This window comes from Peromyscus leucopus, chromosome 16_21 (assembly GCF_004664715.2).
Source record: "Peromyscus leucopus breed LL Stock chromosome 16_21, UCI_PerLeu_2.1, whole genome shotgun sequence".
NCBI lineage: Eukaryota > Metazoa > Chordata > Mammalia > Rodentia > Cricetidae > Peromyscus > Peromyscus leucopus.
In genome coordinates, this window is record NC_051084.1 from 37184387 (window position 1) to 37209213 (window position 24827).

Here is a 24827-nt window from a genome sequence, read left to right on the forward strand (position 1 = left end):
GCCTGCTGCCCAAGGAGCAACAAGATGCTAGCAGACCAGTAATGCCACAGCCACACGGCAACATATAGATGAATAGAAATGGGTTGAGTTATGTTATAAGAGCTAGATAGCAAGAAGCCTGACCCATAGGCCATACAGTTTGTAAATAATATAAGTCTCTGTGTGTTTACTTGAGACCAAGCGGCTGCGGGATGGGTGTGTGTTTGTGTGTGTGGGTGTGTGTGTGTGTGTGTGTGTCTGTGTGTGTGTGTGTGTGTGTGTGTCTGTGTGTGTGTGTGTGTGTGTGTGTCTGTGTGTGTGTGTGTGTGTGTGTGTGTGTGTGTGTGTGTGTGTGTGTGTGTGTGTGTGTGTGTGTGTGTGTGTGTGTGTGTGTGTGTGTGTCAGGACCAGAGAAACTTACGGCTACACAGAGCCTTAGGTTCAAACACCAATTCAGCCAGAAGAAGAAGGAGAAAAGGAAAGAAAGAAATCCTTCCCAAAGCACCAAAAATAACAAGAATGGGAAATCCTGGTTCATCACAGATGAAAGAATACCATAAGATATAAATACATTAATATTTTCAACAGTGATTGAAATACTAAGACAGTAGCAACAAACAGCTTCTGCACAATCATTCACCCCCTTTCCTCTGCTGTCTTAGCATTCCGTTTATAATTTTTTTTTTTCCTGGAGCTGAAGACCGAACCCAGGACCTTACGCTTGCTAGGCGAGCGCTCTACCGCTGAGCTAAATCCCCAACCCCCCATTTATAATTATTATCGATTTGGAGAAAAACATATATAATAAAAATAGATTACAGTTATTTGTGTTTCCACCACTATATTGTGAATGGTCATAAATATTCCTAATGGCTTGGTCCTTGGCTAAAAAGGGTAAAATATTAGGAGGCACCTCTGTACATACTTGAGTCTCAAGCATCCCTTCCCTCAGCTGTGTGGCAGGCCCGTCCCGTGATTACCTCCATTACACCCAAGGTAAGTCCTATTTTTGGCTCTCATCCCTTGCATACATGGATTAAAATGTCATGCCTAAAGTTCACTGGGACTCTCACAATGTACCCTAGGGGGAAAGTTCCCCGGGAGCCATGTCATCTGTTCCTTTCTGTTGCTGCGATAAAATATTCTGACTGGAAGCAACTTAGAAAGGATCTACTGGGCTTACACTTCCAGGTCACAGTTCATCACTGAGAGAAACCCGGGCAGGAACTCATGGCAGGATTTTGAAGCAGAAACCATGAAGGACTGCTGACTGCTAGTGTTCTCCCAAGCTAGCTTTCCTACAGCCCAGGACCAGTCAGCCACCTAGGGATGGTGCTACCCACAGTGGGCTAGACCTTCCTTAATAATCAAAACAATCTCCAACAGGCAAATTTGATCTGGGCAATTTCTCAACGGAGATTTTCTTCTTAGACTGCCTTAAGCTTTGTCAAGTTAATGGATAAAGCTAACTAAGGGAACATCTAAATCTGAAAAACAGTTTCAGGAATGGAAAGCACAGATTTCCAGAGTTATGGTCGATGCAAATGAGTCTCTTATTTCTGCTCCTTCATTCTTAGACCCATGTATTCTACGTATTAAAGACACAGACCCATACAAAGCTATTGAATTAGTTTTGGGGGTATGTTTTTATTTGTTTCTAAAAATATTTATTATTGCCGGGTGGTGGTGGTGCATGCCTTTAATCTCAGCACTCAGGAGGCAGAGCCAGACAGATCTCTGTGAATTTGAGGCCAGTCTGGGCTACAGAGTGAGTTCCAGGAAAGGCACCAAAGCTACACAGAGAAACCGTGTCTTGAAAAACCAAAAAAAAAAAAAAAAAAAAAAAAATGCATGTATGTGCATCGTGTGTGCCTGGTGCCCAAGGAGACCAGAAGAAGGCATCATCGGATCCCTTGGATCTGGAGTTATGGAGAATTGGAGCCGACGTGTACAGACTGACCCAGCCTCACCCTCCCCCAAAATCATTTTGATAAAATACAAAAAGTTAACTTACCAGACAGTGGTGGTTCACACCTTTAATCCCAGCACTCAGGAGGTAGAGGCTGGCAGATCTCTGAGTTCGAGGCTAGCATGGTCTACAGAGCGAAAGTCAGGATAGGCACCAAAACTCCAAGACTACACAGACAAACCCTGTCTCGAAAAACGTGTGTCCATGGAAGCCAGAAAGTGACATCAGATCTCCTGTTGTGAGCTGCCATGTGAGTTCTAGGAACTAAACCTGGGTCCTCGGCCAGAGCAGCTGGTGCTCAACCACTGAGCATCTCTCCAGCACCACGATATCCTGTGTATCTATCTATCTATCTATATAGATATAGATATACATTTAAAGATAAATTCATTTTTAAAGTAATTATTTCCTGGACTAGAAAAATAAATCCCAGAAAGCTTCCCCGCTTTGGTAGTATCTTTGCTTTAACGGAGTAACATTTGAAATTAAACAGGCATCTGGGGGAAAAGGCCAAGCATTGCGAGGCATTGAGACCACACTATGTGTTACTTGAGATATTAAGCTTCTAACTGTACAACCCATAATTTTTTTTTTTTTTTTGGAGCTGAGGATCTGAGGATCGAACCCAGGGCCTTGTGCTTGCTAGGCAAGCAAGTGCTCTGCCACTGAGCTAAATTCCCAACCCCAACCCATAATATTTTTAGATAAACAACATTCACTGCTTCTCCAGCACATCGAAGCCACCCCTCTAAACCACGTCTCACGTAGCCACTGGAGGAGGGCACTGTTTCATTTCATTTTATTTTTAATCACAAAAAGGAGTATTTTAGTAATTCACAATACGAGTCGAGTTCCCGAACACTTTTGGTATGAAATATTGTTCATCAATTTGCTATTCAAATCAAATTTTTCAGAAACAGCATGGCTTTTAAAGGCGGTTGTATAATAATGGGGGTGGAAGTTAATTCCATAATGTTGATTCAGTACACATATAAGTGCAGATATTTTCCAGAGCAGTTATAGCATTTAAGCATAATTCCTTAAGAATTCATGAGGAAAGGCCGACAGGATTTAAGAGTCATTTCCAGGTATTTTAAATTTCATGTAAAACTCTTTATCCCAAGACTGATCATTTAAACGTGGTACACAAAGTATACTGACTACATTGTTCTGTGTGGAGGTGGGGAGCAGAAACGGTCACTTTCATATAATCAGATCTTCTGGTTGCTCTTGGTTTTGCTCGTGGGACATCCTGTCTAAAGGCCTATAGTTGTAATAGACGGCATCACTTTCATCTGCCGGCTGGTACTCCCATTCCATGTCAGCTAGGAAGCCACTTCCGGAGCCGGAACCAGAGCCGGAGCCCGACCCGGACCCGGAGCCAGAGCCCGAACCCGAGCCAGAGCCTGACCCAGAAATGTCTTCAGAAATAGGGATGAAATTATCTGAGAATCCTCTCATCCTGAAATACAAAGAAAAAAATGTAAAGTTCAACTTACCAATACTGTAATGTCAATATTGTAATATAAAGAAATAAGCTGTGTGTGGAGTAACACGTGATTGCAGTTTGGGGCAGCAGAGGCTGCAGGATCGGAGTCATCCTTGGACCCGTGGTGAACTGCAGCCAGCATGGGCTATCTGAGCCTTCCTCCGAAAGCAAAACAAAAATGGGGTAGTTAGGGAGAATAGGAGAAGTGAGAAGAAGACGTGGAGACATATTTAGACACCCAGTTGTTCAAAATCAAGGAGTTAAAACCCTCCTCGATGCTTCAAAACAAAAAGCCAGGGCTAAAGAGACAACTCAGTGGTTAAGAGCACTTGCTGCTCTTGCAGAGGATCTGGGTTCAGTTCCCAGCACCCACAGGGAGGTTCACAACCACCTGTCACTCCAGTTTCAGAGAATCTGACATCTTCGTCTGGCCTCCTCCAGCACCAGACATGCTTGTGGTTTCTGCACATATATGCAGGCAAACACTCATCCATGTAAAATAAAAATAGATGCGTCTTGGGCTGGAGAGATGGCTCAGAGGTTAAGAGCACTGGCTGCTCTTCCAAAGGTCCTGAGTTCAATTCCCAGCAACCACATGGTGGCTCCAACCATCTGTAATGAGATCTGGTGCCCTCTGCTGGCCTGCAGGCATACATGTATGTTATGTATACATAATAAGTAAATAAATCTTTAAAAAAAATAGATAAATCTTTAATAGAAAAAACAATAAACCAAGCCCTCCATGTCAATGTTTGCTTATTTTCATCATATTAACTCATTGCCCTCACTGATTCCACATTTACCCAAGGCAGACTCAGATGAACAGTGCTCATCATTCATATCACTAACTACAGAAATCCTGTTTTTTTATTTTCTTTAGCACCATCTACTTAAAAAAAATAAAAATAAAAAAAACTTTTGATATTTTCTCCTTAAAGAAAGGGCACACCCCCAAATCATTCTAGACAGATGACATTGTTTCCTAATTTCAGCTTTCCACAAAACTTCTAATGAACTCACATAGTACCAAAACAAAGATTAACGCTCACTCTTTGTTCTTTTGAGGTAGGCAGAGTGTCATTAGGAAGGCCAAGTTGGTCTCAGGCTCTTGACTCTCTTGCCTCAGCCTCCTAAATGTGAGGCTTGCAGGCATGTACCTCCATGCCTAGCTCAAGAAGTTCTTTGTAAAGTTTTTTTTTTTTTTTTTTGTATTTTGTTTGTTTGTTTGTTTGTTGTTTTGAGACAAGATCTCATTTGTATATCCCAGGCTGGCCTAGAACTCACTCTGTAGACCAGGCTGGCCTAGAACTCATAGGGATCCACATGCCTCTGTCTGCAGAGTGCTAGGATTAAAGGTGTGGGCCACCCCACCTGGAAGAGGCTGTTAACCTTACCACAACTTAAACATTAAATTTTCTCTCCTAAAATATAAGACTTGAATATGTACTCTTGGGCTAAAGGGGGAAGCGGCCGGGGTTGAGGCAGGGGTTGGTTAGACACGTGTAACTCATTCTACAGAGCACACGAAAGTCAGAGCAGAGAAACAGTGCCACCCATCCTTGGCAAGTCTGGACAGCAGAACATCTTTGGCAAAAGTTGACTTCCAGCCCAGAATGGCGGCACAAACCAGGAGGAAGAAGAGACAAGGGGGTGACCACAACTTTGTGGCTAACAAGGTCTACACATCAAGACCCTGGTTCAAAAGTGGGGGTGGTTGTAAATGGCCTATGGGTCATTTTCTCCAGGAAAATCACAAACTATAGGCTGTAAAACTGGTAAGAATTATACCCAGTCATTCATGCAAAAAAAATATTGTTTGTTGACTATCTGGTCTCTGCCTTCACTGCTTGAGATATAACAGGGAAAAAAGGTGAGGTCCCCGCTCAAGAAGTTAATATCCTAGTGAATAAATCAGTCAGGAAAATGGTAGGTAATGCAGAGTCAGGAAACAAATGTCATCAAAGGTGCCCAGGAGGCTGCGTCAGCCCGCCGGATCACCGAGAGCGGGGTGCAGACGTGACGGTTACTGACACACAGACGGAATTGAAAGGTGTGGAACAGGCAGGGGTCACCTTGAGGAAACACATAGGCCTGTGACAGAGCCAGGACACACCATATGTTTAACATGAGCCAAAGAGAATGCAGCTACGGAAACCCAACAACCCAGACAAGGTGGATGGCAGACACCCACAGGAAGGGGCTTTCAGAGGAAGTAGTGAGTCAATCATCTTAAAAGGCAGTGAAGCAGTTGAGTAACCTAAAAATAGAGACACGATCAATAGATGTGTCTCAATCACCAAATCCTCTGGACTGAGAACAGGAGCAGTCCAACTGTATGTGTTGGGGGAGGGGCAAGCATAAGCATCCCTCCTATGAAGTGCTGGTGTGCCACGTATGGTGGCACACACCTTTAATCACAGCATTTGAGAGAGGAAGGTAGATCTCTACGAGTTCAAGGCCAGCCTGGTCTACAGAGTGAGTTCCAGGCCAGACATCCCTATATAATGAGAGGAAACTTTGTCTCAAAAAAAAAAAAATCTGACATAGTAAAGAGCAGAGTGGAGAAACATTATAAAGACAGAGAGTTGGGAGCTGGGTGGTGGTGGCGGCACATGCCTTTAGTCCCAGCCCTCGGAAGGCAGAGATAGGCGGATCTCTGTAAGTTCGATGCCAGCCTGGTCTACAGAGTGAGTTTCAGCACAGCCAGGGCTGTTATACAGAGAAACCCTGTCTCAAAAAAACAAAACAAACGATACAGAGTTGGGGGTGGTCTATCCAATGTCAGGAAGCCCTAGAATGTCTGCACACTGGTAGAAGAAGATGCTGGACCAGAGAGGCAACTGCAGAATAGAAGTCTGAGACAAGCTGGTGGGTACAGGGTATAAGGGAACTCTAAATATTTAATCCGAGAGGGGCTGCTTAAACATGGAGTAGCAGAGATGTAAAGTCAACAAGAGACAGCCAAGGAACCAGAGATGACCAATGGGCATCTCCCCACACTAGCCAGCAAGATGGCACATCACATGAGGTGCCTGCCTGCCACCAAGTCTGATGACTTAAGTTCAGTCCTCTCGACAACCACTCACTCCCCGACATTGTCCTCAACCTCCACACATACCCGGAGGCATGTTCATGCATGTAAACACACGCACGCAAATGAAAAACAAAAGCAGGCTGTTCCTAAGTTGTGGAAGCTGACTTGAGACAAGGTCTTACTATGTAGCCCAGGCTGGACATGAATTCACAACCATCCATTTTAGAGAAATGTGGTACCATGCCTAGCTGCCTTTTGATCCTAACAGTATTGATTTATATATCATTGTTTTTCCAGAACATGTTGAGTGAGAAGTCAATCACAAAGTAAAACTGAATAAACACTGATGAGAACTAGAAAAGATTTTTTAAAAACCTGTTAATTTCAGTATTTAATAAATATGTTCCAATTCAGCACAAACAAAAAACCACTGTGGTGGCACACATCTTTAATCCCAGAACTCAGAGGCAGAAGTAGGCTGATCTTTGTGAGTTCAAGTACAGCCTCATCTACAGAGCAAGTTCCAAGCTAGCCAGGGCAACATAGTAAAAGCCTGTCTTGAAAAAAAAAATCTAATTCGATTTTAATACATAAACACTTTATTTGTATAAATATAAAACTATAGTCAATCTTTTTCCATGTATATTGGAGGAATTGTTCTCAATGTCTGTTCCTGCCACCCACAAGAAAACCTTTCAGAAACATGGATGAGCCCACGGATGTTGGCACACCTCAGGCGTCGTTCAGCCCATGTGGCACATTTTCCCCCTAATGTGAAGCAGAAAACAGAGCTGCCATAGCAGGAACCTGAGAGATTCGCCATCTCTGTGAGATTGAGATCGGACAAAAGTCCACTTACGAAGCGGCATCGATCATCGATGGGCGGAGGTTGTTGGATGCCTCCATGGTGAGGTCAAACAGTGGTCCCTTCTCCTCCACGCAGTTGGCCGAGCTGCTGTCAGGGTTGCAGCGTACCCACTGGTACCGGGCCCTCCGAGCGGGGTAACCTGTCCGAACACGGAACCCACAGGGGCGTAAGTATCCCTCACACAGCCTCATTGGAATGATTGCACGCTGTCTCTAACAAGTGAATTGGATTCTTTCCTTTTCAAGACAGTATGTATGTCTCTATATATCCCTGGCTGTCCTGGGACTCGCTCTGTAGACCAGGCTGGCCTCGAACTCAGAGATTCACCTGGCTCTGCCTCCCGAGTGCTGGGATTGAAGGTGTGTGCCACCACAATCCTCGATCTCTTGGTCCTCTTGCCTCAGTATTCCCAGGGCGGGCATCACAGGTGTGTACCCCCGTGCCCAGGACTGTTGCCATGCCCTTTATCTCCACGTTACCCAAAGGTCCTCAGTGGAGGAGTCCGGATGGAGATCCGTACCTGGTCCTAAAGCACCACCTTCTTTTACAGAGATGCTTCACATCCTACGGCTTCGTTCTCAATGTTAGGAGACAGGGTCTTGCTATGTAACCCAGGTCAACCTTGAATGAGAGGAGCGCCTCCTCACCTCCCTCTTCTGAGTCCTAGGATGCCAGCTCTGAACCATCACACGCTGTTGGAGATGAATCCACTGATGGTTCAGACAGGTTGAGGAAACCAGGCCTCATGGTTCAGGCCTGTAATCCTAGCTACTCAGAAAGCTGAGGTGGGGAGGTCCTAAGTTCAAGGCCTGTCAGAGCTAGCCTGAGCAACTCAGTGTGAGAGAATTTGTGGTAGAGAACTGAGATAGCATGCCCAAGGCAGTAAATTCGACCCCGAGTTCCAAAGCAGGGGAAATAGTTGGGTACACTAAGAAGACCCCAAACAGTACAGCACCCTACTACTTGTGTTTTAGGACCCTGTGACAATGTAATTTTTTTTTTTGAGATAGGGTTTCTCTGTGTAGCCCTGACTGTCCTGGAACTCACTCTGTAGACCAGGCTGACCTCAAAGTCAGAGTTCCTCCTGCCTCCGCCTCCCGAGTGCTGGGATTAAAGGTATGCACCATCACCACCCAGATGATTTAAACATGTTTAAACCTACATCTTATTGATTGGTTTGGGCGTAGGGGAGCATGTGTGCACGAGAGCAGACAAGCGAAGGTCAGAGGACAATTTGCAGGGGCCGGTTCTCTTTCTACCACATGTGTTTCAGGGATTTAACTCAGGTCGGTCGTCAGGCTTAGCGCCTCTACCTGCTGAGCCATCATCTTGAAGGCCCCCACACAGAGATCAGAGCTGCTTGCCACCTCTTGTGGAATTTTTGTTCCGTGTTGTCTTTTTAGACGGCATCTCACAAGGTCGCCATGGCTGGCCTGCAACTTATGTAAACAAGGATGGCATGGAACGTGTGGAGGTCTTCTTCCAGCCTCTGCCTCCTGACTTGGCCTCATGTGTTTGGCCCGCAGGTGCACAGCACCATTTAAAGTCTGTAGGATACGCCGGGCGGTGGTGGTGCACGCCTTTAATCCCAGCAGCACTCGGGAGGCAGAGCCAGGCGGATCTCTGTGAGTTCCAGGCCAGCCTGGGCTACAGAGTGAGTTCCAGGAAAGGCGCAAAGCTACACAGAGAAACCCTGTCTCGAAGAAAGAAAAAAAAAAAAGTCGTAGGATACATGCGCTGTGATGCACTTTAATGAGGCTGAAATTGGTGAGAAGTACCACACCGCCTTTGAGTGCCTCGTCTCCCCGCCTAAGGACACGCGTGACTCACACCAGTGCGGCTCATAACCACCCAGCCAGGAGGAGCATGCCCAGGACTCTTGCAAAGGAGGGAGAGGAGTTTGACAGCCCCGGATGGAAGAGGAGGAAACGTTTCAGAGAAATGGCCAAGTGCTCACTTGTCACAGGAGAGGGAGCAAATTGTAATGAATGTTCTGGTAGAAAGTATTTGCAGTACAGGAAAGCCATAATTATGAATGAGTTTGCTAGTGGAATAGCTCAGTGGTAGAATAGGCACTTAGTGTGTGCCAGCCGCTGGGTTCTCTCCAGGCCCCTACAGAATCTCCAATTAATTTATTTTAATTGTATGAGTGTATGTGTGTGTGTGTGTGTGTGTGTGTGTGTGCATGTGTGTGCATGTGTGTGCATGTGTGTGCATGTGTGTCTGTCTGCTCTACAAAAGCAACAGGTACTTTTAACATTTAAGCCATCTCTCCAGCTCATGTCTTGTAAAAATTTTTAGCTGGGCAGTGGTGGCGCACGCCTTTAATCCCAGCACTCGGGAAGCAGAGCCAGGCGAATCTCAGTGAGTTCGAGGCCAGTCTGGTCTACAGAGCGAGATCCAGGCAGGAACCAAAACTACATGGAGAAAACCAAACCAAACCAAACCAAAAAATAAATAAAAAATAAAATTTAAGATTCATTATGTAGTGTTTTGCCTGCATGTATACCTGCACGCTAGAAGACCGCACCAGATCTCATTATAGATGGTGCTGAGACACCTTGTGTTTGCTGGGAATTGAACTCAGGACCTCTGGAAGAGCAGGAAGAAGTGTTCTTACACTCTGAGCCATCTCTCCATCCCCTTAAAACTTTAAGTAGTTAAAAATGAAGGAGCAAAAAGAAAGTAGAACACCCCTTTGCACACACAGTCGATTCAGCATCAACAAATATCGGGAAAGTGGCAGAAAACACACACAAAGGGCTATTATGGTAGTTGATCTGGCAAGTTTTAAACCGCATTTTCTAAAGTGCTGTAATAACATTCTTCTGTGATGTACGCATTTAAAAGACTCTAACTCAGAGCTGGAGAGATGGCTCAGGGCTAAGTCCTTACTGCTCTTGCAGAGGACCCAGGTTCCGTTCCCAGAAGCCACAGGGTGGCTCCCAACCTCCATTAACTGCAGTTGCAGGGGATCCGATGCCCTCTTGTGGCCTCTGCAGGCATCAGGCATGCAAATAGTGCAAATCCACATGCAGGCTAAAATCCCATAAACATAAAAAACAAACAAACGAAAAAACAAGATAGGAAATCATGTTAAAAAGAAAAATAAAATGTAGGTTTTTGGAATGGTACCAAATGCTGATCACCCGGATGAAGGGGATAACGCTGGTCCCTTTCTGGGAGCAGACAGATTGGAGGGAGACCCAGGCACCACTTACTACTGCTCTCCGGTTCTCAGTTTACTGTGTTTCAAATGTGAGTAACACTATAGTCATGAGCTCCTGATTCAGATGAGATGTAAGTTTGTAAAGCCAGCCAACACAAGCCTTTGCTCTCAGCCCATGTTCAATGCATTTTAACGCTTATTTTCCCCTCTTGATTTTTCTCTGAGGCATCTAGCAAACTATGACTTGTATCTGGGGGTGGGGGGGTGGGGGGTGAAATGCAGGCTGTTGTCCAGCAGAGGGCGATGTCTTCCCACTTCAACTGCCTAGAGTAGCTTTGCTAATAAAAAACAGTACCAACTTCAGTTGAGGTTGAATGTTTCAGCAGAATTGTTTTGTTTTGTTGTGTGTGTTATTTTGTTTTTGCTTCTTTTCTTCTTTAGAAGCCATATTTTTTAAGTTAAAAAAAATAAAAACTGAGTTCATGTTGGTTGAACATATTAAAATATCATAACATAGAATCAATATGAAAGTTACAAGTGTGATATTTTATACTGTTTTTTTTTTTTTTTTTTTTTTTTTTTTTTTTTTTTTTTTTTTTTTTTTTTGGTTTTTCGAGACAGGGTTTCTCTGTGTAGCTTTGTGCCTTTCCTGGAACTCACTTGGTAGCCCAGGCTGGCCTCGAACTCACAGAGATCCGCCTGGCTCTGCCTCCCGAGTGTTGGGATTAAAGGTGTGCGCCACCAACGCCCGGCAATATTTTATACTGTTTTAAACCAATTCTTCTAAATTGTGCATATCTTGAACTCAAGTGTTAGTTTAGACTCAGCATATTTCAAGTGTTCTGTAGCCACAGGAAGCTGCTGGCTGCTGGATGGGACAGGGCAGTCCCCTCTGCAAGTGGCTGATGCCCTATGGAGCTGAGAGAATGTGAGCCTGAGGAAGTTCTACCGAAAAGCTAACTGAATGTTTTTACTTCCCCTACAGGGTTGAGATCAAAGCCAGGGCTTCAGGCAGCCTCTGCAAATGCCCTACCACTGAGCTGCATCCCCAGCCCATAAACCAAGAAGGCACCCCAGTCAACAGCCACATCTTTCCATTACGGAAAACAAAACAAAATTAACAGCTTTGGCAGATTAGCAAAACAAATCACTGGAATAGAAAGATCCCTCCTAGAATTCAAGATAGTTACACACTGGGACCATCCTAAAAGCCACAGTTGTGGAAGTCTGTGAGTGAACTGTATAATGTAGAAACAGAATCTTACTAGAACTGCTTTAGAATTAGGAAAGGCATTGGGAGGTAGTCAGTTGGCAGAATTCTTGCCTAGCATGCACTAAGGCCTGGCTTCCTCCCCCAGCACTGCACAAAACAGATATGGTGGCGTAGATCTGGAATCCCAGCACTTGGGAAATGGAGGCAAGAGAATCAGAAGTTCAAGGTCATCTTCAGCTACAAGCTGATTCAAGGTCATCATGAGCCACCTGAGACCCTGTCTAAAATAAAGAAATAAAAAATAAGAAATCGGGTTGGGGATTTAGCTCAGTGGTAGAGGCCTTGGGTTCGATCCTCAGCTCTGGAAAAAAAAAAAATAAGAAGAAGAAGAAATCAAAGCCAGGCTGGTCACAAATGCCTATGAAACCTGGCACTTGAGGAGAATGGAAAGGTGGCCACAAGTTCAAGGCCAGTCTGGTCTACACAGCAGGTTCAGAGTTAGCCAGGTATTTGTGAACTTGTGGCCCAGCACTCAAGAGGCAGAGACAGACAGATCTCTGTGAGTTCCAGGCCAGCCTGGTCTACAGAGTAAGATCCAGGAGAGGCTCCAAAGCTACAGAGAAACTCTATCTGGAAAAAAGAAAGAAAGAAAGAAGGAAGGAAGGAAGAAAAGAAAAGAAATAAAATAAAAAAGAAATCGAAATTAGAAGGCATCCCACTCTAAAATCCATCCAGTTTTTACTCTAAAGAAATTAAAGGTATATTAAAGTAAAGAACACAGTTACAGATGACGAATTCCTGACATAGCTGTTCGTGGCTGGTGGGGGGGGCTGTGAAGATATAAGGTTCTGATACAAGGTTCTGGTTCCTGGAGAGTATCTGGACTCTATCTTGCTGGACAAATCTCTAATGATTATCACTATTTGTTTTGTTTTGTTTTTATTATCCCGATGTGTGTGTGTCCATGTCCCAGGGATCCAAATCAGGTCATCAGGCTTGGTGACCATGGTCTTTACTCACTGGGCCACCTTGCCAGCCATTTAAAAAAAAAATTTTTATTGAAGTTTTTTTTTTTTTTTTTTTTTTTTTTTTTATATAACAATGCATGTTGATCATATTCTTTTCTCTCCCTCAGCTCCTCCTCATCTCCTTCCCCATCCAGCTCCATGGCCCCCGTCCCCTGTTGACATGGTTTCTCTCCGTAGCCTTGGCTGGCCTGGAACTCACTATGTAGGCCAGGCTGGCCACAAGATCATAAAGATCTATCTGCCTCTACCTCCCAAATGCTTGCACTAACGGTGCGCGCCACAATGCCCACACGTTTTCTTTTTTGAGACAGAGTCTCCCTACATAGCCCAGGCTAGCCCAGAACTTGCAATCCTGTCTCAGCCTCCTCCAGGGTCCTGGGATTGTAGAAATGCTCTACTATGTGTGTGGTAAACATAATTTTTCCCATGAAAGGGAGGCCTTCTGTTGCTTCTTCAAATGCCCCACTTTAGTGGACCTGCGGGTTGATGGCACAGTGGAGTCTTAGGGAGAAACCTGTCCCTCCCTGCCTGCACACACACTCACTGGCTCTGCCTCACTCAGTATTCTTGGGAGGAAGCAAGCAGGGCAACAGCTCTCTCAAACAGGCCTCTTCTCTCTTCACACTCTACCCACCACACCTCCCACCAGACGACAATTTACTAATTTCCTTTTTTTTGTTTTGTTTTGTTTTTGTTTTTTCAAGACAGGGTTTCTCTGTGTAGCTTTGCGCCTTTCCTGGAACTCACTTGGTAGCCCAGGCTGGCCTCGAACTCACAGAGATCCGCCTGCCTCTGCCTCCCGAGTGCTGGGATTAAAGGCGTGCGGCACCACCGCCCGACGAATTTTCTATTCTTAATGGAAACTTTCTACGGATGCATGAGAAGAACTTAAACAAAAGGGAGGTTAAAAAAAAAAAAGTGTAAAAAAAAAAAAGAAAAAGAAAAACCGACTATTCTGATTCATTTAAAAAATAAATGGTAGTGCGTTAGGCAACTGCTGTTATCTGCGTTGGCGCTCCTTCCTATTGTCCTATCAACTGCGCACGATGGGCAGGCTTCCCCGTCTGGCACCATTTGACAGGCTATAAAAAGCTCCCCGTTTGCTTTCAGTTTGCCCTCACCTCTACAGGAAACAGCAAAGGCTTCAGTGAAAGGAAAGGCTTTTGTTTTAAATAAAGAAAGGGCTGAAGAGACAGCTCTGAGGTTAAGAACCCTGGCTGCTTTTGCCGAGGACCCGGGTTCAATTCCAGTACCCCCATGGCAGCTCACTACTGTCCGTAACTCCAGTTCTTGGGGCTCCGACACCCTCTTCTGGACTTCCTGGGCAGCAGGCATGCAACTGGTGCCCAGACATATGTGCAGACCAAACCCCCTTGCACATAAAATTAAATTAAATTAAAGAACGTGTCTGATCCCCGAGTTGTCTAGAAGCTTAATTCTGACCTTGAAACTGAATGATTTACGAGCTCGGTGTAACAGATCTCGGGCATAACTTGCACGTATTTGGCAAGGGGTAAACTGACGTAAGGAACATGTGAAGCCGCGGCTGTCAGGTCCAGTTAGTTCTTCTTCTGTCATAACCCCTCCTCACATCAAACATGATGATCGTTATTGCGCAGTGATTGTGAAATCACTTGACCAACAGCTGTGCACAAGGGGACCCGCCATTGTTCTTGTGAGTGTTGGAGGGCTAGCCCCAGCCCCTACACCACATCTGCGCGTGCACTTGGCATTTCGTCTCTCTGTGAGTATTTTGTTTTTAAGACAGGGTCTTATGTAGCCCAGGGCTCACTGTGTAGCTGAGGATGACCTCTAACTCCTGATCCTCTTGCCTCCACCTCCGGAGTGTTTATAGGCATTAAAAAAAAAAAAAAAAAAAAAAAAAAAGTAATACAGTGTAGGAGTGTCTGGCTTCATCAATGATCCCATGGAACCTATATTAAATAGATTAACCATTGTTCTTTTTTGCGGGGGTAGGCTTTCAAGACAGGGTTTCTCTGTGTAATATTAGCTGTCTTGGAACTTGCTCTGTAGACCAGGCTGGCCTCGAACTCACAGAGATCCACGTGCCTCTGCCTCCCTAGTGCTGGGACTAAAGGTGTGCACCCCCACCCCACCCCCCACCACCACCACCCTGCGGCCATCTCTTCTTACCATCCACACCCAAGTTTCCATTACGTGGCACAGCATTTTACATGATGATTTTAGCTGACTTTGTGGAAATAAGTAGTTTGTTATAGGACTTAGTTCTTTATGTAGGATTTATTTCATGTGAAGTCCTAACCTACACGTGCCTCCAGTGTGCCAATATTTGGAAACACGGTCCCTGAAAATGAAGTTAAAATGAGACCGTGAGGGTGGCCCTCAATATGACTGGTATCCTTCAAAGAAGAGGATAATGGGGTGTGTGGAGGAGGACCCATGTGAAGACACGGGCACCAACATCTGAGCTAAAGAGAAAGGTGTCAGAGTGCGGGCATCACGGCCAACACGGGGCTCTTGAGTTAAGAAGCTGGTACTGTGCGGAAAATGTGTTTCTGTTGTTTAGGCTACCCAGTCCCTGGTGTTTTGTTATGGCAACCCAGAGAACGAACACAGTAACCTAAGACCAAGAAGCTACAAGTCTGGTGCATTTGACCATCCAAAGCCAGAAAGCTACAGACAAGCTGGTCTTCAAATGTTTGTTTAGAGATAAGGAGAAGGCCGGGGCTGCAGGTGAACAGACAGAGCATGTAGCTGGGGTAGCATGCACAGAGGCCCGGGTTCCCAGCACTCTACTGAGGTGGGAATGCATAGAGGGAGTGCTATTCATACTACCTGTCACCGCACAGAGTGCGTGTGACAAGTAAGGACATTGCCATAGGGCAGCAGCTCACACTAACTCATGGCCAAGCACCGGTTTCCGTTCATGATAGGAGCATAAGCTGCCGCTGAGCCAAGAGCCCCTTGGAAACACCCTAGATTTTTGGTTCATTCATTTTCTCCTTTTCTTTGTTCCCTTTCCAACTGAGCGCTAGATCAACACGTTGGAAACATAAACGACAGCCTTGTCCATACCTACACCTTCCCCAGGCTTTCTTTCTTCCTTCCTTCCTTCCTCCCTTCCTTCCTTTCTTTCTTTTATTTTTTGAGATAGTGTCCTACTACAGAGCCCTGTCTATCCTGGAACTATGTAGACTAGGCTGGCCTCTGCCTCTTGAGTGCTGTATAAACCACCCGACCCGGCTCCTTCTTCATTTCTTGCTAATGATGAAATCTACAAGGTTTTGTTTTCAGTCGTTTTATCATCAGAGTCAGCGTGCAATGTGACATTTCTGGGAACTTTTGCAACTGAAAGGCTTGCATAGACGTCTCTGGTAAGAGAGACACCCATGGCCAACAGGTCACCCGCACGTCTCAAACTCAGAATTCCCTGTCGTCTATCTGGGCAGAGCACGTGGCTACCGGGACTCATTACATCAAGCCAAAGGTTTTTCCCTAGAAGATCTGAGTAAACTTGTTCTCTGCATCAAACAGAGAGCCGGGGCTCTAGCCCAGTGGTAGAGTACTTGCCATGCGTGAGCCCTGGGTTCGAGGCTCAACACCACAAAGCTTGCCTAAGTAGAAACAAGCAAGGTCACTTCCTGTATTCCTCCAACGTTAGCATAACCAGATAAAAATGAGTTTATAGTCTTTCAACATATAAGGGATTTCCGAGGTTACCTGTGAGGTTTTATTTCTACCGGAAGGAAGAACAGGCTAGCTGGGAGTCACTTCGAAGAAACAACCCCAGGACATGTGTGTCACCATGACCCAACATTTCCTTCACCGTTTGTGGGAACTATATGTTTTTCAGCCATAAGCTCTGCTACCTATTTATCAGGCCATGCCCTTCCCCCCTCATTTAGAAAAGTTTCCTTGTATATCAAAGGAGAAGAATTTGTACTTTTTTTTTTCCTTACAAACTTTTCATTTTCATCTTCTTAGTCAAGAAAAGTTTTAGGGAGATTCAACATGACTAAACAGCCCTAAATGATAACCAAACTTAAGGAGGGGTTACCAAATGGACTATTTTCTGAACAAGAGCACAAATGCTAACGTTCTTTGGGCTGTCCCTAACACATTTCTTTGGGTTGGCTTCAACAATGCCTAGCCAAAATGGAATGTTTGGTCAGAACAAAGTTAAGGACAAAAAGAATAGCTAAGTTTATCCCAATTAGAAAAAGAAAAAAAAAAGCCCACTGTTAAAATAACAGGGCCATCAGAATGCATTCTGACTTAGAGCCCAGCGTGACTACACACTCCTGTTATCCCAGCACTTAGGAAATGGAGGCAAAAGTATCGGGAATTCTGGGTCATCTTCAGCTGTACAGCAAGTTGAAGGCCATCTTACACTACACGAGACCCTACCTCAAAATGAAACAAAGATGGAATTCATGCGGACAGCTAAGGGATAGGATGATATTCTAGAACATTCCAAGATCACCATCATCTCTATATATCAGTCATTTGGGTAATTTTCTATTTATTTCTTGAATTCTTTAAATGAATAAACCACACATCTTCATCCAAAAAGAGTACTTTTCAGTCATTCTGATAGCTTTTTAAGGCTGCCACATGCCATAGAGTTATTTATTTTTTTAGACCAAACTCAAGTGAACTCACACTAAGAAGTTCAACCACCTTGACTCCCTCTTTGCCTCCTCTCCCACAATAGGACACCCTGCACCTTCAAATGGCGATGACCACTCATATAGATGCGGAGGTTTTCATCTCCGAGAACCAGGGAAGGAAGGTTCCTGGGCCTTACCTTGAACCGAAGATCCCCAAACCAGGATGAAGGCGAGAACCAGGACCAGCCTGCTGCCCATGGGAACCTGCTGCATCTTGACCAGCTCAGCCCAACACACCAGCCTCTCGATTAGCAAATGCTGCAGAGTACTCTCTCCGTCCCTTTCAGAAAAAGGTTCCAAAACCTCAGACCCTGCCCAAGAACACACGTCACAGTTTCCTGAACAAATAGAAAGAGATCCGCATCAACACTCAGAAAGAAGAAACAGAAAGCTGCAAAAAAAAAAAAACTATTCATACCCATGATGAAACATCGGACTCTCCCCAAGCTTTTGCTTTTTGTTTTTTTCCAAAAAGTTTTGCTGTTTGTCATTTGCATGTTAATTAAAATAAAAATAAAAAAAAGTTTCCCCCATCAAAAAAAGCCGAATCAGCATTCAGAAACAGTTTCTCCCCTTCCTTTCTTCAGGTAAGATCTAAACAGATGAGGGAGGACTCAGCTGTTTCGAGGCTGGTGAGATAAGGGAGCCTCAGATGCCACCGGCTCATCCCACAAAGCACATCAAAGAGAAACACCAGGCTCAGGCAGGGAACCTTCTTCCTTCCACGCTGGATGCTCGCCCCCGGGAACGAGTGTTCTCGCTTCACAGGCAGTTTCTTCCTGGGGTCCGTCTTTTCATTGGATCTCAGGCTTTCCCTCTACCTCACAAATAAGTGAGGACTTGGGGTTTAAAATCAAAGGTAGCCGGGCGGTGGTGGTCCACGCCTTTAATCCCAGCACTTGGGGAGGCAGGGGCAGGTGGATCTCTGTGAGTTCGACGCCAGCCTGGGCTACAGAGTGAGTTCCAGGACAGCCAGGGCTACACAGAGAAACCTTGTTTAAAAAACAAACAAAAACAAACAAACAAACAAACAAAAACCCACCACCACCAAAAACTTAGCATTTCTCTGTCCCTCTACCTCAACTCAACTGCTTCCCTGGGGGTGAGTCCATTCATGTTTCATCTTTTGTCCTGTTTTGTTGTTTTGTTTTTTTATTTATGTTGACATTATGTTTTAGATCTTTCTGGCCTTGGGTAAGTCAGAAATCAGGAACAAGGGCAGGTTCCCCTCTCTGAGGGCTATGGGATATAAAAACACAGGACACACATACTCCTGTACATAAAGGACTAGGCTTTCCCTGTCCCTGGAGAGAGCACCCAGTGAGCTTGGGGGCTGCCCTGTGCCACAGTCTCACAGGAAGGGTGGGTTACCCAGCAGCTTTCCCCTTCTTTGTTTGAAGGTTCAGCCACTCTCCATTTCAGGGGTGTCTTTCCTAGGCTGCTCGGATTCTTGCCTGCTTTCTATTTCATGCTCCTACCCCTTGGCCATGCTTTGACAGTGGGGAGGAGTTTCCCTTCCCGTGTTCTGGGCTTCCTGCTAAGGACAGGCCTCAGGATGTAACAGCTCAGGGGCCCTGATGAGACAGTAGCGTACAACCGACTCTCTTCAGAAGCCTCTCAGAGCCAGGGAGGCCTGCACTGTAATAACCAACTCGCACGCAGACCTGGCACACGCCCCGGGTGGAAAATTAGTATCTGGTGGAACTCCCATCTTTGGTTCCATTATCCTAGCCTTCAATTATTAACTCCTGATAACAAAACAAAAGATCCTGTTAATGCCTTCAGTAGGTTTCCCACAGCACCTCAGAGACAATTAGAAGTCGAGAGTCCGTTCCACACCACCTACAATCACGTGGGAAGAGGGTCTCAGTGAGGGATCGCCAGATCAGGCTGGCCACAGGCGGGCCTGCAGGGATTGTCTAGATTCTTTTATTTGCTGTGGGAAGAGCCCACAGCCCATGGTAGGCAGGCAGCGCAGTGCCCTGGCTTAGAGATCTGGGGTGCCAGGGAAGAGTAGAAGACGCCACGCTCACGCTGCCTCGACTCCCTCACAGCAATGGGCTGGAAGTGTGAGCTGAAAGGAACCGTTTCTTCCCTAAGTGGCTTTTTGGTCAGGGTACTTTATCTCAGCCACAGAAGTAAAACCTGAAGAAAGAGAAATTGCGCCTGAAAATGATCATCGGGGGATTTTTCTCACTTGGAGACTCCCCCCAACCCCCACCTCCAGTCTCTGAGTCATGGGAATATTATTTATTTATTTACTTACTTATATATTTATTGAGGCAGGGTCTGGGGTATCCCCAGCTGGCCTTGAACTTGTCGTGTAGCCAAGGATGACTTTGAGCCTCCGAGCCTCCTGCCACTGCCTCCCATAACCTGGAAGGCTCCCGAGTCTCTAGTGCCCTCCGCTCACACTGCTGGTGTCAGTGGCCAGACCCGTTCTAGAACACAGTCGCCCGGAACCAGACTCCAGAGACAGGTGAGCAATGAAGAGGAAATAAGACTGGTGTGTGAAAAGGAAGTCTTTCTGCAAGTCTTTATTGCTTAGGGGTATCTGCTAAACATTTCCATGCAGGCTGATCAAAGACAGATTCGCTCTAAATAACCCGAGGCTGCGGACGAGACTAGTTTGATCATTGCTGAAGCTGAGACATTTGTTAAAGATCGCCCCTTTAAAAGGGGTCTTTTACCTACCTTGAGTCTGCCTTGGTGGGAAACCCCCTCCTGATTTTCTGATTTTAGATGTATGTTTGTTTTTGAGATGAGGTCTCCATACATAGCCTACCCTGCAACTCACCGGAATTCACCATGTAGCCAAGGCTGACCTCAAACTCTCCGCCATTCTGCCTCCACCTGCCAAGTGATGGAATTACAAGTGTGCATCACCATACCCAGCTCTTAAATCCATTCATTACTTTTTTTGGAAAAAACTCAGGGGACAATTTAAATGACTATTACCTTGAATCTACTAGAATTTGAAATATCGTTGCTCAGCCTTTAGGGAGTAGGAGCAGGAAGACCAGAAGTCCACAGCCAATTCAAGGCGGGCCTGGGCTGCCCGAGATCCTGGTCTCAAAAGCAAGAAAAACAAACAAATAAGCAAAAATGCATGCCAACCCCAAAGTTATTGAACTTTCAAGGGCTAAATAGAGCCACATAAGAGCCAGGTGCTGAATATCACTGACCTGAGTGACAGGGGACAGGGTCTTAGGAATCGTTTCACAGGTATCAAAAATATTGGAAACAAATCTCGGGAAACACTCAGGCATAAGGGAGCAGAAGTAGGCCCTTTGAAAAGAAGGGTTTCAAAACTGGCTGAGCACGGTAACCAATGACCATAACCCCAGCATTTGGAAATAAAGGCAGGAGAATCAAGAGTTTAAAGGCAGCCAAGTGCAGTGCTGGACACTTTTGATCGCTTCTCTTGGGAGGCAGAAGCAGGAGGACCTCTGTGAATTCAAGGCCAGCCTGATCTATGCAGCAAGCTCCAGGACAGCCAGGACTATGTAGAGAGACCCTGTCTCAAAAAACAAAGAAGAATTTGGGGGGCCTCCTGTATTACCAGAGATCCTGATTCAAAAGAGTCTTTATTGAATTTCAAAGCTCCGAACCTTTTTCCTAAGACACACTATCAAGCTAGTCTGTAATTGTTTTTGTGTATCATTAATTATCTTTTCTAATTAAAAATCAGTGAGTGATCACGGGGGAAAGGTCAGCAGTTGGAGGTTTTCCAGGAAGGACTTGAAAGATAAATCCCTTGTCGTCCTCTACCTCAGAGATCACAGAAACCATGCTCTGACCCCAGCAATCGCCAACTGCCCACAGCACCCAGCATACTGGGTCCCTCTTCGTCACTGTTTGTTGCTTTTCTTCAGACTCTGTGGCACTGTGTAGGCCCACTGATAGCCTGTAGGTTCCAGCCAGTCCTGTAGCTCATCAGATGCACTTCCTGCAGATTCTAAGCTTCCTCTGGGATAAGCAATCCATCCACATTCAAGTTCTCAACTCAGTGACTGGCCTTGAACTCATTACACAGCTGGCCAGACTCAGAGCGATCCTCCTGCCTCTGCCTCCTGAGCGCTGGGACTGAAGGCATGCACCACTACACTCAGTCTTTTATTTTTTGAGTGAGGGTCTCTGGTAGTTCAGGCTGGCCTTGAACTCACTATGTATCCGAAGAGGATCCTGAACTCAACCTGGTATGTGCCAACCGTACCCGGCTTTATCCATAACACAACACTGTCTAGACTTCACAAACCAACCTCACTCCTGTTTCCTTCTCTGCTCAGAAGAACCCAAAATTAAGCTCGCAGTACCTGGCATTGCCAGTCACGGGGGAAGAAGGAAGTTCTCGCTCCTTAACGTGTAACCACGGAACATTAAACCGTTCTTCAACGGCCTTTTCATTTCCATCTCCAGGGGCTGACCACATTGACCAATAAAATTGCTACAGTTTGCTTGGTTCTTATTTTACGCTCGACTCTAGGCTCCCCCACCCCCTTGTCTTCGTGGCAAACGTGAAAAGGGACAGACTCATTTAGTGAAATGCTACTTAGAAATGTAGCATAGGGTGTCTGCCTAGCATGCAAGGGGTCCTTGGTTCAATCCTCGGCAATTCACACACCAAAAGTCAAGGAGATAGTCTGTCTCTTTGATGGCAGCCAAGGTAGATTTGGGCTTGCCATACAGCAGGCTAGGCTGGCCTCTTCATCTCTGCCTCAGCCTCCTGAGGGCTAGGATTCGAGATGAGCAGCAGCATGCTCAACTCACAGTAAATTAAAACTTAATGCCCATTAAACGATAAGGGAATCTAAAAACTGGCTACTTCTGATTTGTAATTAAATGATGTGTCTTTTGTTGACCCTTCTTTGATTTTAACTGCCCCTCCCAAACACTTAAGCTTGCGGATGGCCTCAGCATACCTCTGTCCAGCCCCCACTCCCACCCCCACCCCCAAGACACTGGATAAGTTCTGCCTGAGTAATTGTGGTCTCACCCGGTCTAGTCTTGGCTTCAGAGCAGTTGTTGACGTCTTGAGACAGGGTTTCACGTAGCTAATACCAACCTTGAACTGGTTATGTAGCCAACGCTGGCCTTGAACTCCTAATCTTCCTGAGTACCGGAAGTACATACCGCTGCCCCCAGCTTCATGCCGATTTTCTTTTGGTGGTATGGTTTTGAATATCACAAGCTCACTTAGCTATTGATTTTAAAAGGTCAACAGTTTCCAGACAAGGTTTTTCTCAAAGATCGTGTTTGGAGAAGAGCTGCCTCCCACCGGACCCCGGGACTAGGAATGACTTTAGGGTCTCACACACTCTAGGCACACACTGTTCGGCCGAACAGTATATTCCCAGCCCTACTGTCATAAATTTTATTGGACAAAATTACCTATCGTATTAGTCACCTGACAAAACACCCGAGAAGATTCTGCTTTCTCTCATGTGGATGGTTGTATGTGGACATGTGTGTGTGCAAGTATTCATGCATGTGTGTGCAAGTATTCATGCATGTGTATGCAAGGGTGAGGAGGCTCAAGGTTGACACCAACTGTCTTCCTTGACTGCTCTTCAGGTTATTCACTGAGGCAGGATCTTTTTTTGTGTGTGGGGGGGAAGGGGGGATTCAAGATAGGGTTTCTCTGTGTAGCCCTGGTTATCCTGGAACTCACTCTGTAGGCCAGGCTAGCCTCGAACTTATAGAGATCTGCCTGCCTCTGCCTCCCGAGTTCTGGAGTCCAAGGCAAGTACTTTAACCACTGAGCCACCATCTTCTTAGCCCCCAGAAAGGTGTTTTTTTTTTTTTTAAGATTATTTACTTTTGTTTTTCATGTGTATGAGTGTGTGCCTACAAGAATGCATGTATGTGCACGTGTGTTCCTGGTGCCCAAGGAGACCAGAAGAAGGCATCATCGGATCCCTTGGATCTGGAGTTATGGAGAGTTGGAGCCGACATGTAGAGACTGACCCAGCCTCACCCTCCCCCAAAGTCATTTTGATAGAATACAAAAAGTTAACCTCCCAGACAGCGGTGGTTCACACCTTTAATCCCAGCACTCAGGAGGTAGAGGCTGGCGGATCTCTGAGTTTGAAGCCAGCCTGGTCTATAGAGCAAGTTTCAAGATAGCCAGGGCTAAACAGAGAAACCCTGTCTCAAAAAAAAAAAAAAGTTAACTTAAAAAAATTTTTTTAAGGGCTGGAGAGATGGCTCAGCAGTTAAAAGCACTGGCTGCTCTTCCACAGGCGTTGGGTTCAGTTCCCAGCACCTACATAGTGGCTATGACTATCTGTGACTCCAGTTCAGGAGATTTGATGCCCACCTCTGGCTTCCACAGGCACCAGGCACGTATGTGATGCATGTACATGTGTGTGGGCCAAACACTCATACACATAAAAATAAATTGATTAATTAATTAAAATATTTTAATAGAGAGCAAGCCTTGGATAACCACCCCCAACCTGGGGCCCAAGGAGAATAAAGAGGTCACATCAGAGATGAGCTCTCAGAAACCACCCATAAAACAGTTGTGGTGAGGGCCGTGAACACAGCTCAGTGGCAGAGCATGTCAACCTGAGACCTGGGGATTGGCCCTCAGCATAGTAATAATAATAGCTACAATTACTATTATTTACCTCAAAGCAGTGTAGCTGGGAATCACTGTAGCCAGGGAGGCTGAGGAGAAAGAATATTTGGGGGCAAAACTGTCGCGCTCTGTCCCGAGTGAAGTGTCCTTTGATTTTGGAACATCCACGGGAAGCACTCACGTTAGCTCACAGGGGTAAAAGTGAGGTCCCTTTCATTTCAAGTTTTTCCCCAAGGACTTGGAGCTAGGAAAAGGAGACGACGTACTTCAACAAACTCACGAGAGATTGCAGGAGAGATGTGAGGCTACATCTTAAAATGACAGATGGGGAGATGAGGAGTGAGGGGGAGGCCCCGTCCTCAGTCAAGTCGGGATTCGCCAAGGCACATCCTACCTCAGAGAAGACCAAGGAGGGATGTGCTTGCCTCAAAGGGCAGCTCTCTAGAGAGAGGGGGTGAGCGCGCTCTCCTTTGGGAGTGGTGGGGTCGGCCGGCAGAACGGGTCTGTGGAATTTCTAAGTGTATTACAGTTTCCGAATATAGAGCCGCTCACCTGGAGTAATGTGTACTGAGTGTGTCCAGAATGCTGGCACACGCCCTCCCCACGCACAGCTGCTACCTTGTCTAATGAGGTCACTATTAGTTAAGGAACTCGAGTTCACAGGGCTCACTGAAGACTCAGACCCCGAAGAACGCCTTCCGGCAGGTTCCATCTCAATGGCTTTTAAGCAACGCCACTTCCCAGGTTCCACACCGAACCCCAAATGTCTTCCCATCCCTTATAATCCCCACCTCACTCCCTTAGTGTCTGCTGACATTCAGTGAAGGCATGGCCCTAGAATTT

The 24827-nt window shown here is 45.8% G+C and overlaps 1 protein-coding gene across 3 annotated transcripts in view; it reads right to left on the minus strand.

Moving 5' to 3' along the window:
• Positions 1–2730: 2730 nt before the first annotated feature.
• Srgn (serglycin) overlaps positions 2731–24827 on the minus strand; it is a 36471-nt gene continuing 14374 nt past the window's right edge. The window contains exons 1-4 of one of the 3 annotated variants that reach the window (XM_037199645.1): positions 20199–20226; positions 17539–17739; positions 7331–7478; positions 2731–3410 (exon numbers count right to left, since the gene is read on the minus strand). In XM_037199645.1, the coding sequence (XP_037055540.1) occupies positions 3152–3410; positions 7331–7478; positions 17539–17739; positions 20199–20211 (621 nt within the window). In that variant the 5' untranslated portion in view covers positions 20212–20226 and the 3' untranslated portion in view covers positions 2731–3151. Of the gene's footprint in view, positions 3411–7330; positions 7479–17538; positions 17740–17819; positions 17839–20198; positions 20227–24827 lie in introns of those variants that run through there. The other 2 variants (XM_037199644.1, XM_028886190.2) reach the window with 2 other exon arrangements.